The 16,143-nt window shown below is 35.8% G+C and overlaps 1 protein-coding gene across 1 annotated transcript in view; it reads right to left on the bottom strand.

Moving 5' to 3' along the window:
* LOC110453556 (fibrocystin-L-like) overlaps positions 1-12,714 on the bottom strand; it is a 44,645-nt gene extending 31,931 nt beyond the window's left edge. Inside the window, exons 1-3 of the mRNA XM_021502532.1 lie at positions 12,662-12,714; positions 11,933-12,084; positions 6,129-6,280 (exon numbers count right to left, since the gene is read on the bottom strand). Coding sequence (XP_021358207.1) covers positions 6,129-6,280; positions 11,933-12,084; positions 12,662-12,714 — 357 coding nt within the window. The remainder of the gene's footprint in view (positions 1-6,128; positions 6,281-11,932; positions 12,085-12,661) is intronic.
* Between the last annotated feature and the right edge of the window lie 3,429 nt (positions 12,715-16,143).

Below are 16,143 nucleotides of genomic sequence, written 5' to 3'. Positions count from 1 at the left end.
AGAAAACAAAGGGTTATTACAGAAGGACATCAGTCAACTTTTAAATATATCAGTGCAGGGTGCCTCAGGGATTTGTCCTTGGTCCATTTCTCTTTCTTCTCTATATTAATGATATAACTAATATAGTTACTAGTAACATTAAACGTTTTGCAGATGATACCTCCCTCTAAATTATTGTTGATGATAATCCCATTCAAGCTGCACAAAATCTCACTAATGACTTGCAGAATATATGTCCTTTGGCTAAATCTTGGGGTATAACATTTAATGCATCCAAAACTAAAACTATGATCTTCACACAGAAAAAAGAAACTAATCACCCTCCAATCTTCTTCTCTAATCAACCACTAACCGACAGTACTAACCATACACATGTAGTTCTTACTTTTAATGAAGATGGTAAATGGAGTCAACATATCCAAAACACTTATGATACAGCATATCAAAAAATTAATATATTAAGAAGTCTTAAAACCTCACTTGATAGAAGTACACTTAACACTATGTATATATCCTATATTAGACCAATTTTAGAATATGCTTATGTAGTTTGGGATAATTGCACTGAGCAATCAAAATTATTTTTAGAATCAGTCCAAATATATGCTGCTAGAGTAGTGACAGGGCTTCGTAGAGGTACATCACACCATAAATTGTACAAATAATTGGGATGGGAAACCTTAGTTGATAGGAGGAAAAAAATAATTAATTGTAATGTAAAAAATACTGCACAATGTATCACCAAAGTACCTTAATGATATAGTTGATCCTTTTTTAAATGATTTAACAAATGTAAAGTATCGGCTGGACTAAATAGAGTTGTTAACCCCCCTGTATGCAGAACTGGGAGCAACTTTAATAGTTTATTTCCCTCAACCTTTCGACTTTACAATCAGTTAGACCCAGATGATTTAAATGCTCAATCTCTTCCCCACTTTAAGAAACTAATTAACGTAACTAATAATATACCTAATAATGATACTCAGACCGTGGTAAAAAAACTCTGGTGATAGAAAAATCAATATTACACTATGTCAAATTAGAAATAATGCTAGTAACTTAAACTTTGATCTCTTTAATGACCATCCATTAGAATCTGCTTCATGTGTGTGTGTGGTTATATACATGAAACAAGTTATCATTACTTCTTTGACTGTGTCAGATACAACAATCACAGACAAATACTCTCTGCTACTCTACTCAATGATAATCACTCGCACTATACTCTACATACTTTACTAAATGGTTGTAACCAATGTGACAATGAAACCAATAACAATATCCTAGAGTGTCTCAACCTTTATCTTGAACTCAAAAAGATTTATATAACTAGAATTATCTATATCAACTTATATTATAATGTACTATAAATAATCTAATATTGTAAACATGAACAGCAAACATGCTTATGGTTATAAATATCATTAATCGCTTACTATAAACACTGTGTGAATATGATATACTCACCCCTTAAATCAACATGGACTTGTATTTTGTAATTTCAAAATAACAAGTAGTTGTATAATTATATTCTCAACGTATTATAATGTGAATATTAATATGACTAATAACAAGATTATTCACGATATTTAATTATATAAGCCTAATATTCAACTACATGTATCTATGAGTCACTCTGTGTGGATTTTGAACTCCCAGGAAAAATCTAGTCAAGGAATATGTCAAAAACCCACTCAATACTCTGGTGAGGTTAAGAAGTAGCACAGCTTGACTTGTGACCTTTCATAAGTAGTTAGAGTTATCTCCCCTATACCATATGACTTGCACATTGATATCTATTTTGTATATAAATTGTCTTTTTTCAATTTTTCAATTCACTGATAAATCATAATATATTTATATGCTGATTTATACAAATGCATGCAGGAGAGAACGGATATAAGCATAGCCTGTTGTTCGATCCAATTCATACAACATCATGAATAAAATGTGTTGAAATGAAATGAAGGCCTGAAAGATGTTTTGGTATAGGAGAGTATAGGTTGTTAATGGTTAAGATGTTTATCGAAGAGTAATATTAATATGTTAGTGGTATATGTGTTGTAGGCATACGTAAGTGGTACCGGAGGTATATGCATTTTTGAAAATTACAGGTAGTGTAGCAGGTGCAGACGGTGAAGGAAGGTTAAGATGGTATAGGAGGGTAACGTTATGTATGAGAATATAGGTATAACTGGTGTTATAGGGTATAAATATGTAAAACTGTAGGCGTAGTAGGAATATGTATAAACCATAAAGCCCTTGATTCACTATTTTTTGTGTAAACGTGTATCTACACATATAATGAAATTGATGTGTTGAGGTTATTATGACTATTATTCTAAAGGATTAAAATAAATAAAAATCACTTAGCTTTACCAATTGATCGTTCAACACCATAGACGATAACACATTCAGTGATAGTTCTTGATATCATAGGCTGTACAGTGTTCATAACTAGCCGCGAATAAAACAAAGCAGTCTGTTGAACTCTTTTGATCAGTTTTCGTAAAGGATTAAAACCAAATAAAAATGAAGGCACACAATTTAAACTATAACATCCATCGGTCATTGGTCAGTGTTCATGGATCGTTTATAAATAGTTAACACTATATCTTACTTTATTGTCAAGTAAAAACTGTCTTAGTCCGTGGCTGAATTGATGTTACTATTATTGACTAGTCGGTCGAGTCTTGTGATAGGTATATAAACTGGCAAATACCAGGGTATAGAAAACATAAATAGTTTGTTTGTTGTGTCTTAAATGATATAGAAGATGAATTTCATTTAAATATGGTTTAAAAAGACCGTTTCTGCAGATTTGCATAGGTCCTGTAGCAATCCTTACTATATCTATATACTATATACTGCCGAAGACACCCAGCAGGACACCCCACCCGGTCACATTAAACTGACAACGGGCAAACCAGTCAGTCGTCCCACTCCTAAACTGCTGAACGTTAAGCAGGAGTAGAAACTACAATTTTTACAGACTCTGGTATGTCTTGGCCAGGGGACAGAACCCAAAGCCTTCATCACAGGGGCGAACGCTCAACTAAAGGCCAAAAGTGAGGCATTACCAAAGGAGACATTTGGAAGAAGAGAGTTGTTTAGAAAGAAGAGAAAAGATAAGACCCCAAATTTAGTTGCCTCTTACGATCTTGCAGTGGGTGCAGCAGTTACAATTCTTACGCCCTACCTTCAGGACCATAGCAAGTAAAGACCATGAAGATAAAAAAAGGTTTATGATCGAAGACCAAGTCGGTTCTAATGGGGGAAAAACGTCAAATTGTTACAGTTGTGTGACTGCACAACGCAGAAATATAGCGTGGGCACATCATTCGCATACCGTGCGAGCTGGTACAATTGGCTGATCAATATTACGGAATGACAAATTCCGGAAGGCTCGTTTGGAATAAGAAACATAATATAATATACATTTCTCATCATACTAATTGAATTGATGTTTAATTTTACAATGAGTGTTATACAGTATATCAGTAACCGTTAGACTGTCAAGAATGGCTTTGACTTCCAGGTAACAGAACAGGTAAATAACATTTTGATGAATGACCCCAGGTTTCCCTGACATGTGCCTGACAAAGAAAGCTGGTACGTTAAGTATTTGTTGTTTGTATTCTTTTTGGCCTGAAGCTCCCCTTCTCCTTGATTTTCACGAGTACCCCGGGTGGTGATGACTACGGTCCAGGTACATGTACAAAGTGGCTATATTTACTTGTATAAGGGACAGTGGTCATTTGTGTTATAGTTTTGACATGTGTCGATTATGTTTTTTTAAAAACACCGAAATTACCTTTTTTTAAATAAAAAAAATACATAGAATGATCAGCTGATATATCTAGCTAGAAAATATAATCATACTTAAACAAGAGACCACATGGGCTTGTATCACACACCTGGTATTAATATCGCAATGATTACCTTAAAAGTGGACTAAAACAAAGCTACTGGTAAAATTGCAGTGTTAAGTAATTCAAAAGAACCTGTAAACAGATGTTAAACTGTAAAAAGATGTAAACACATTTCGCCCTTGTGACATCGAAAGTCAATCATTAATATTAAGTTAAACAAACTGTATAGTCCTTCATCCAAGGATGCAACATGCCAAAGAGCACCACCCTATATCGTTTTTGTTTATTGAGAAGATAATTTCAAAGATGTATACACAATTGACCAGACGTGACCCTGAAAGTGTGTCAAAATCATTTACATGAAAACAAAATCACCCGTGTCCTTTTAGTTGTTCATTAGCCCTTAATCCCAGCATGCTACTATCCAAATATTATCACCCTGGACATTTTTGTTATTCAGAAGAAAGTTTTTAACAAATTTGACATATTTGACCTTGAATATGGGTGAATGTCATTTATTTGAACAAATTTGTTAGCCCTTCAATCTAGACCCTTTTAGTTATTCACAAGAGGTCGTTTAGAGGTTTTGTAGGACAATTGACCCCTGTGACCTTGAATCTGGGCGAAAGTCATGCATTGAACAAATTTCATAGCCCTTTATCCCAGCATGCTGCTGGCACAAAATTACAATCTTGTTCCATTTGTTATTCAGAATTAGCCATTTAAAGGGTTTTTAAGACAATTGACTCCTGTGACATTGAATAAGGGTGCATGCCATTCACTTGAACAAACTTGGTAGCCGTTCATCCAAATATGGTACTTGCCAACTATCATCATCCCAAACCTGTTGGTTCTTCAGAAAGAGCATGATTCGTTTTGAGACGATTAACCCCTGTTGCCTTGAATATAGATGAAGGTCATTCATTTAAACAAAATTGAAGCACTTCATTCTAGCATGCTTCTAGCCAAATGTCATCAGCTACATTTTGTTTATCAGAAGAAGTCGTTAAAAGGTGTTATAAGACACTTGGTCCCTATGACCTTTAATACAGGGAAAGGTCATTCATTTGAACAAACTTGGTAGCCCTATTTCTAAGCATGATTCTTGCCAAATATAATCATCCTAGTATTTTTGGTAATGCAAGAGAAGTTATTTAACGATATTAATATGACCACTGTGACCCTGAAAATGGGTGAAGGTCATTCATTCGAACACACTTGGTAGCCTTTTATCCCAGTGCGTTTCTTGCCAAGAACCAACACCCTAGGCCTATCGGGTATTAGGTTGTGGTTTAAAGTAAAATGCCGGACGACGGACGCTCTACCGCGGGCCAGGTGAGCTAAAAATCAAGTTATACATGTTTAAACACAAAACCGTAAATACTGTTCAGCCATTTCTCAATTTACACCAACCATGATTGTCAGCGAACAACCTTCATCCAACGTCTGCACAAATGTGTGAAAGCAATAATCGTCAAGATTTTTATTGTTCACACATCATGCTGCACATAATGTAACGTTGTGCGATTCCACAACTGTACCAACAATTTCTAGAGTTGTAAATTAATTCCGAAAATTATGCAGGGGGCTTCCCCGCTTTCTCTTGTTCATGAGGAATTATTTAAAGAATTGTTATTTTTTTATCTCCAGAGAACTCCATACCATCACACTGGTTTTTTTTAGTTACTTATGCATTTTAACATATCTGACCATAGTGACCTTAAAAGTGGGCCAAGGTAATGCAGTTCAACAAGATCATTGATTGCTATTGGTCAAATAAGATCACCCTATGTCTATTGGTTATTGAGGAGAAACCGTTTTGACAACGGAGGCTATACCATTGCATGAGTGCACTTAGACCTTCAGATAAGTTGAGCTTATAGGGGAATCGAGAACAAGCCCTGGTAACAGGTGTTGTATGTATTTTATCTGTACATGTACAGTGCAAACATGTATATAATATGTACACGTATTAATTAATAAGCCCATGGCTGAAATATGGCTACATAAGGAAATATAAGTTTATATACGGAAAAGTATGTATACACAGGCCGTTCATTAATAAATATCTTCCACAACACCTATAGAACAACTTTGCGATTGTACACGCCGTTGTCACAGTTTTTCATCGTGTGCACACTTCACAACGTGTACCGTTGTGCAAACTCACAACTGTACGTTGTAGTCGTTTTACTACAGACTATCTTACTACATGATAATTATTTCTTACCGGTATGGAAGATACTAAAGTCTTACCTGAGTCTCATCGACGGCAAATAAAGGAAATCCATGTCCCGCAAAGGCAGAGTTGAGAGTGACATCATAACTATTCTGAGACTTTGTCACATCTACGTCTATAATTCTGTAACCATTTGGAGAGCAAAGTAGACGTCGTAGATGAGCATCATCTAGCAAAAACAAACACAAAAACAAACACAACATCAATCACAACTGGAACTTTTGAGTTAGCAGCAATACAAATTTGAAAGAGCTTGATTCACTAACCCTTTTTGTGTTCTCAACAAACGTCTCTCCAAGTTTAAACCACATGTACGTTTTTAAAACAAAACTACAACAAATGTAATCTCAGAGCTTCAATTTCACTAATCTGCAAAGTATTATTTTATTAGCAATGCTTAACGGCCCATCAACACGGGATAGGTCATTAGGTCCAACCAATGTCGACAAAAACATATGCCAAATAAAACATCAAACTAATCTTAAAAGTAAAAAAAAACGTCAAATTGAATATTGTTTCCGATAAGAGATTGCAGATCTGCAAAGTAAGGCCAGAGCTAAAACAAAAGATCCCGAAAAGCAAAGAGCAATAGATCTAAAAACGTGAAATCCTATTTTTTTACACATTTTTTAAAGGTAATTAATCATAAAATAATGGAAAGGAAAAAGTAGCAAACAACTTTTCGTTGCTGATACATTAACGAATTTTCTTCGTTTTCAATCGATCTTAAAAGCAATAACATCAACCTCATGGTAATGTTTTTGACCAAGCAATGTTTGTCAATATTTGATGGTTTTTTGGCATAAACATATCTATCGTTTTCCTTAAATCGCATGCTATAGATAATATTTAATTATTTTAAACATTTTTTTACCTTTTAGTTCAAGTTTGACATATTTATCTACTTTTAGTAAGTGTCGCACATTATTAACACCTTTGGTCATTTAGTATGTTGTTTTGTTTTACGGCACATCGACAATTTTAGTCATTTAGGGCTAAACAACAATGTAAAAAACAGACATTCACAAAAAAACACGGAATACATAACAAGAAGCCCAAGGGCCTCAGCGGTCACATGAGTTATACTATAGTTATTGGTAGCTCAATTTCATTGTTGAGATGTGATGTTGAAATCAATATGAAAACTAAGTGAAATCAAAGGATAAGAATTTCAAAATATTGATAAATGTTCCCTTTTGGGCCCCACCTTAGCCCCTGGGGTTGGGCCAGGAATCCCAATTTTACAATGTTATACACTCATCCACAAAGATGATTCTGACCATGTTTGAATAATTGTCTGCTTAAAATGGATAAAATATACCCAAAAGTGTTATTTCCCTATATAACCTATAGTCAACTTTACCCCATCCCCCTGACAGATGTTCTGCAGTAAGGGTGCAAGTCTTGTACATGCTGCCCCCATTGTATGATCATAAGAGGCGACTAAATTTGGGATCTTATCTTTTCTCTTCTTTCTAAACAGCTTTCTCCTTCCTAATATCTCCCTTGACAATGCCTCACTTTTGGCCTTTAGTTGAGCGTTCGCCCCTGTGAGGAAGGCTTTTGGTTCTGTTACCTAGCCGAGACATACCAGAGTATGGTAAACATGGTATTTTCTACCCCTGCTTAACGCTCAGCAATTAAGGAGTGGGACGACTGGTTTGCCCGTTGTCAGTATAATGTGACCAGGTGGGGTGTTCTGCTGGGTTTTTTTCGGCAGTATGTTTCAGTGGGGTAGCACGATAAAGTTGGCATCAGTTCCGCGCCATCACAAAGAGACAAACACGAACATATCGCAGCCACCCAAAACACACACGCATACACTACACGCATGCATCTTGCACACAGGGGAGGCCGACCTTAATTTTATAATTTGAAACCATCGTCCTTCAAGGATCATCGTCCTTCAAGGATGATTCTCACCAAGTAAAAATAATTTCCTACAGAAATTGACACAATATGTCCAAAAGTGATATTACTCTATATAAACTATAGAAAACTTATAAAAAATATTAAATAAAGCGCCTGATGATCTTTCCATCCACGTAGAGGAATTGACTGTAGTACCTCTGATCCTTGAGAAGTAGAGTTTTGAAATACTGTTTTATTTTCCCTTTATTGTCCCGCTCTGGCCCCTAGGATTGGGGTAGGAAACCATCTTTTTCCATGGATAATTCTCACCAAGTAAGAACAGTTTCCTACATAAAATTGTCAAATTATACCTAAAAGTGATATTTTCTTGTAAACTATAGCAAACTTTACCCCCTCCCCAATGGAACAAGAGGCCTAATGGGCCTGAATACCTCACCTGGTATTCATTTCACACTTGTGATCTTAAAAGTGGACTAAAATACAAATATTGGCAGAATATCAGTGTTTGATTAATAAGAACCTATTAAAATATTTTAACATTTGACACCCGTGACCTTGAATGTCGGTCAAGAACATTTGGTTGAACATCATTTATAGTCTTCCAACCTAGTATGCTTCTAGTAAAATATCATTACCCTGGACTGTTTGGTTATACAGAACAAATCATTTAAAGATTTAAACATTTATTGACCACTGTGACCTTGAATATGGGCGAAGGTTATTCATTTGAAAAAACTTGGTAACCCTTCATCCCAGCATGTTAAACGCCAAATGTCATCATCCTAGGCCTCTTGGTTATTCAGAAGAAGTTATTTAGATGTTTTGAACATATTTGACCCCAGTGACCATGCATATGATTCAAGGTCATTCATTTGAACAAACTTGGTAGCCCTTCATTCAAGCATGTCACTGGACAAATGTCATTAACCTAGGCCTCTTGGTTATTCAGAAGAAGTTGTTTAAAGGTTTAAAACATATTTGACCCCAGTAACCTTGAATATAAATCAAGTTCATTTTTTTTAACAAACTTGGTAACCTTCATCCCAGCATGTTAATGGATAAATGTCTTCTCCCTAGGCCTCTTGGTCATTCAGAAGAAATTGTTTAATTGTTCAAAATATTTGACCCCAGTGACCTTGAATATGATTCAAGGTTATTTATTTGAACAAACTTGGTAGCCCTTTATTCAAGCATGTTATTGACCAAATATCATCATCCTTGGCCTATTTGGTTATTCAGAAGAAGTTGTTTAAATATTTTAACATATTTGACCCCTGTGACCTTTACAATTAAAGAAGGTCATTTATTTGAACAAACTTGGTAGCCCTTTATCTAAGCATGTTACTGGCCAAATATCATCACCCTAGGCCTCTCGGTTATTCAGAAGAAGTTGTTTAAATGTTTTTAACATTTTTGACCCATGTGACCTTGAATATACATCGAGGTCATTTATTTGAAAAAACCTGGTAGTCCTTCATTCCAGCATGTTACTGGCCAAATTTAAGCACCTTAGGCCTCTCGGTTATTCAGCAGAAGTGGTTTAGAGATTTTAAACTTATTTGACCCCTGTGACCTTGAATATAATCAAGGTCATTTATTGGAACAAACCTGGTAGCCCTTTATTTCAGCATGTTACTTGCTAAATGTCATCACCCCAGGCCTCTCGGTTATTCACAAAAAGTTGTTTAAAGGTTTTACACATATTTGACCCCAGTGACCTTGAATATAAGTCAAGGTCATTTATTTGAACAAACTTGGTAGCCTTTTACCCATGCATGTTACTGGCCAAATATCATCACCCTAGACCTCTCTGTTATTCAGAAGAAGTTGTTTAAAGGTTTTAACATATTTGACCCCTGTGATAAAGGTCATTTATTTGAACAAACTTGGTAGCCCTTCATCCCAGCATGCTTCTGGCCAAATATCATCACTTTAGGCATTTTGGTTACTGAGGAGAAGTTGTTTAAAGTTAAAAGTTGACGCCGGACGACGGACGCCGCACTATACCATAAGCTCACTTGGTCCTAAAAATGAATGACCAGGGGGTCCTGAAATTTACAATTTTAATAAAGCCTCTGATGATCTGTCAATCCATGCAGAAGCATTGAATGCAGTACATCAGAGCCTGGGGAAGAAGATTTTTGAAATATCGGTTTATTTTCCCTTGGGGTCTCCGGAATAGAAACATATCTGAACTGATTTCCACAGGTTTTGTGTTACTTTGTTAAACGTCCTATCAACAGATAATGCTCTTTGAGGGCATGCCTCCATGCTTGTCGTGCAAGGGTGCGATCGTGTATGTGTGCTGGAGACAGGGTATATACTTTCCACCTTGTGACAGCGCGGATCTGAGGCCGAATTCATAGTGCAATCTCACTGAAACAACATGCCGTCGAAGTCACTCAGCACAGCATTACACCAAATCACATTATACTGACAACGGGTGAAGTAGCATTAGCAGGGAATAACAACCACCATTGTTTAGGACTTAGGTATGTCCTGGCCTGGGTAGATAACTCATTGCCTTCCTCACCTTGGTATACGCTCAATATTAAAGCCCTAAGTGAGGAATTAGTAAGTAAGGCGCTAGGAAATAAATGGTAGATAGAAGATAAAAGGATAAAGATCCCGAATGTTGCAATGGGTGCAGCATATTTATTTTTGTCTGCAGGGGGATCCAACATTAATCGCCCCTTACGATACACTTTTCTCGATCCCCGACCTGCAGGGATGAATTTCAACAGGAAACAAGGTTAAGTTTTGCAAAGCAATATATAGTCGCCCACCGGTTACGATTTATATATTTAACTTATGTATGGATGTGCCTTCTGTTAAGAAAGTACCCTGAAACCTTCTCTTTGCGATCCGACATCCTAAGATGTCCTTGAACACTTAATCTGGAAAATCGAGATAAGATAGTAAAGAAGATATGCCCCGGACTAACATTTTCAAAAGTGAAGGTCAAATGTTAGTGTATAGGTCCTATTGACCTAATTCTTGCACTCCGCCATCCAAAGATATCCACTAACTCTGGTTACTACAGGTGGAACAGTTCAGAAGATATGTCACAGATTTTTTTCACATTTCACCATCGCAAGATGTCCTTGTACACCAATTCTGATTACTCCAGGTGAAATAGTATAGAAGATTTGTCCCAGACAAACTTCACGGACGGAAGGACGGACCGAGAGCAAACCTATTACTCCCCCCCCCCCGGGAACCGGTTGGGTACTTCTAAACACTCTATTTTTCAATGACTTTTATTATTTGAGATATAAAAGAATCCATCTCTGATGTGAGGTATTGATAATGTTATTCAATCAAATTCAAGGGATACAATATTAGTATGTTAGTATGCAATAAAATATGGCTCAGGCGACTTTACTCTACTAATATAACAATTGTATGACGTCATATCACAACTGCAATAACGTCACATCAGCAATCCATTGAGCAAGTCACAACAACATTGCATTCTGATATAAAACAACATTTATAAGAGAATAAGAATAATGTATCCACATTGAGAGCGGGGTGGGGGTCGGGGTAGTTGGAAGCAAAAAAACAACCATCGGGTAAAAATATTAAGTTGCCAACAAGCCTCTGATGGATCCAGACCTAAAGTTGAGATACCCTAGCTTACCTGAGGAGGAGGAATGTTTTATACTGTTCCGATTAAGACAAGTTATTTTTCCAATTTTTACAACAATTGTGTCAACGTGCATTATTTATGCAACATAGTAAGAGATGTTGCTCAACTTTCTACAATTCCCTCTCCTCCCACCTCACCCCGCCGAGGATGGAAGAATGTATTAATGTCACATGGTTATACTCAGTGGTTTAACCTCATAATGAAATAGGAGGTAACAAAAGTAAAACAAACCAAACTGTAAACCAAAACAACTATTTTTTATTCCTAGGATTTCTTCAAATTGAAAAAAAAACTCACCCGTATCTGACGTTGTAGGTTGTTGTCCAAAATACAACTCATCTAGTAAAACATCTGCTCCATAAATATAAAATATGCGTAAAACTAACTGCGTTGCACCAGCGATGATTGCAGTAATATATTCCCGCAAATTATAGCAGCCATAGTTCCATCTAAAATAAAAAAATTAACAATTAAAATACACTTTGCTGCACCCAAAACTTATTTAGAATAACGTCTTCAGAGCATTTCGGGTCAAATACAAACAGTGACACTAACCGTGTTCATATAGGGATTGAATGGGTTTTTTGCATGTACATTGCGGCAATGAATTACGTAAGCGCTCCTTAGAAGATATGTAAATCAGCTACTGCTATTCATTGCCGCGATGTACATGAAGGCAATATATTCAATTCAAATATTAACGTTACGGTGATCTACGGTAAAAAAAAAACACCTCACTTTATGTAATTTTAATATTTTTAATATTATTATCGGAAGGAAACCATAAAAAGTAGCAAGCCAGAACTCCAGCCTATACACAAACATCATATCTTCGAATTCCGCTTTGTCCGCCGTTCAGCTGATTTTGTTGAAACAAAAACATATATCTAGAATCCAATAATAATCAGCAATTAATATTTCTTTCATTTCTGACAGTTAATATTATTTGATTTTTTTTTTGCATTAAACACCGCATATTATACATTTAAAAAGTTTATGTTCGCGCTATTTCAAATCATCTGTCACCCAAGTAACCATCCAGGACACTCGTCGGCCGAGCACCCGTCGGCAGTAGCCATGGATCCATGCTCATTTGAAGTTAAATGTACAACCGTTGAATGTGCCGTTCACCAAAATAAACTGCAGATGTAAATGATGATTACTTGGTGGATGACGTGCCCTGTGCCATTACACTGTTCTCTGAGTATAATGTGCAATTTGATATCACGGGGAGTAAACAGCCTGACGGTTAGGTTTTAGAAAGTGCGTTATCACGAGGAACCGATTGCGAGTCGGAAGTCAGTATTTAATATGAAAATGTTGTAAGTAATTTATAAATAAGAAAGAATGATAATAAAAGTACAATGGTGCACCATTGATGATTTTTGTACTTATTATTTCTGGCAACTATGTTATCTTGGAGTAGGGGAGATAACTTTTCTTAGAAACGGTACTATGCGTTTTAATATGAAAGTGGGCATTGTGTGTGAAATCAGCTGACTGGTTGCATGATAATCATTGTATTCATAGTGTATTCATGGTCTAATGGCAGTTGTTTTCAGTTGGTAGATTGATGTACAGAACAAACGTCAAGAATGTACATTCAACTTCAATCCAACTAAATATACTGATAACCATGCAACAATAGAGACCAATGGATCCTTACAATAGAGACCAAGGGATCCTACATATAAAGTTAAAAAAATATATCTCATGTAATTAAGAAATACAACATACTTAAACTGATAAAATCAAATATGGCTGTCTAGCGGCCACGTATAAATAAACATACGAAATCATTCACAAAGGGAAACCGAACTAAGAAATTTGAGAACGGTCTGTCTTTTTGAAATACTTCAACTAACAAAATCCAAGATGGTCGCTTCAATTTATCACTTTTTGAGAAATAGCATTATTGGAGGACGACTGACCACAGAGGAAAGGCGTGTTTAGAGTTGATTAGCTTCTGTTATTGTCTAAAAACATGTCATCAATGTAAATTCCTCGAGCCTGACTTCGGTTACACGAGGGGAAGTATTGTATATAGTTATCTGTATACATACTGTGCAGTTTTCTGGGCTTTTATGATGTCGTAGAAATGCTGTGACAGCGTGTTCTTTTTTCCATTGGCGTCTACGTAATCAACGGATATGTAGATCCACGAGACTTCCCCTTTCAATGCCACACAAAACTGCCAAAGACATCGACATTAAAGCATAATTAATTTAACTACATTTCTTGACTATTTTCATATATGAAAAAAAAAATATGTCTGATATTCTGCTGTAAAATGACGTTTCAGTTGGCAATAGAATTTGGACGAGTGTTGTTGATCGGAAATTTAGCCTTTTGTTGCATTCAGTCATGCGTGACTCTGTCACACTGTTGCCAAAATTAATTTCAACTTTAGGAGTCAGAAATCAAGGTTACGCAAACCGAAAATGTTTGAAAGAGAAAAGAGAATGAGAAATATTACGATACTACAAATTTGTCATTAAACATCACTTTGTGCTATGCATAGGTTGCTCTGCGATGCCGATTCTTCTATTGTCCAACAACAAGACAACGCAATTTTACACTTCAGTTATGTCAGCAAGACAGTCCGAGGCAGGTCAACATATCTGTAACTCATATAACATGTTCCGGATACCCTAGGGAAACGACGTTGACGCAACTAAAATCAGCCCGGGTAACTTACAAGAACTTGCTCGCAGGTGTTATATTCAATAAATTTGTTCTAAGGAGATAATACCTAATTTTAAATAATATGTTCAAATAGTACTAACAAATCCATTTTACAAATATGTGGATCTAAAACCGTGTTATTGATTTTTATTGAGTTTTATTATATTCCTTGACAATAAAGTGAGCAAAATATATTTGATCTTTTAAATTAGATAGTTTGGGTGCAAGACTTATTTAAATCGTATAAATTGGCTTAACCAGCAATAAAAGCACAGATATTTTTGTATAAGCAACGTTTAGAGATCAATATTCACCAAAAATCTTTTCAATTGAGTTTGGTCAATGAAATCGCTAAAAGTTATCAAGTATAGAATAAATAGTTTTTTTTGTAAGCTATATATACATGCGTTTAATGTATGCGCGCATGTGTATATGTTACGGGCAACGTTTGTTGATGTATTTACCTCCATTCGATATCACGGGTCTAATGCCGATTTTGTAGACCTACCTCACCAAATTACTAAGCCGAAAAAAACAAGTATTGTATGCCAATAAGTCATTCTATACTGACAACGGATCAACCAAGTTGTTGCGATTACCTTAAATGCTAAATGTTTTGTTAAGAAAAGCAGCTGCCTTGCTATATTTCTGACAGAATCAATAGATTTCATCGATCTGGCAATGTTTTAACACTAAAGCAAACAGTGAGGGCACAAAAGTTCAAGTTGGCTCACCTGATCTTGTAACCTTAAGAGTAAACATATTTGACATTGACAGTGTGTCAATGTCATTCACATAAACAAATCCGATAGCTCTCCGTATGAGCAAACTACGTGTCACATATCACCACCCTTTGTATTTTAATTATTATTATTCTTTTAATCTTTTAAACCTATTTAATCACTAGGAACTTGAATATGATTCAATGTCTTTTTTTACATATTTGATAACTGTGACATTGAATATGCACAAAGGTAATTGATTGTAACAAATTAGAAACTTTTTCATCTGAGCATGCCATAAGCATTGTTATTTCATTTAAACTAATTTGGTAGCCTTCATCCCGCATGCTTCTGGCAAAATATCATCATCCTGACTATTGGTTATTGAGAATAATTCGTTGAAAAAATAAGTAAAGGAACCAAGGTGAGATTCACACCCACATTTAACAGGGGTTCTCCTATTACCTGCTTCAATATGTAAGGATGACTACACGCACGATGTACACAAGGCCCTATGGGCCTGCATCGCTCACCTGGAACTAATCTCACAATTGTAACCTTGAAAGTGGACGAAAATAACGCTACAGGCAAAACAGCAGTGAATAAGTAATTTAAAAGAACCTTTTTTACGATTAAAATTAAAAGATTTAAACATATTTGACCATTGTGACCTTGAAGTCAAGCATGGACATTACGTCGAACAAGCTTTCGAGCCCTTCATTCCAGAATGCAACTTGTCAAATACCACCACCCGTCTTTTTTTTATCCAGAAGATGACTTTTAAAGATGTATGCATAATTTACCAGATGTAACAATGAAAGTGTGTCAAGGTTATTCACATGAACAAACAAGAGTACCGTGGGCGGAACAATATACGCCCGTCGAATGCCATATAGTGTTTTATACTTTCTTACATTGAAATAAGATCTGCATCATTCTAAGAGTGCTTAGCGGACATGCTATAAAAAACGTAGGAGAAAATTTCCGGACAAAAAATCAAATACTGAAATGAACAAAGGGCAATAACTTTTGCAAACATCGTCGAATCAAAATTATATTAAGGGAGACACACTTTCGTATCATGCTTATAATGTAAACCAA

This window comes from Mizuhopecten yessoensis, unplaced genomic scaffold, assembly GCF_002113885.1.
Source record: "Mizuhopecten yessoensis strain PY_sf001 unplaced genomic scaffold, ASM211388v2 scaffold7453, whole genome shotgun sequence".
Lineage (NCBI taxonomy): Eukaryota > Metazoa > Mollusca > Bivalvia > Pectinida > Pectinidae > Mizuhopecten > Mizuhopecten yessoensis.
This window is presented reverse-complemented; position numbering and strand designations above follow the sequence as displayed.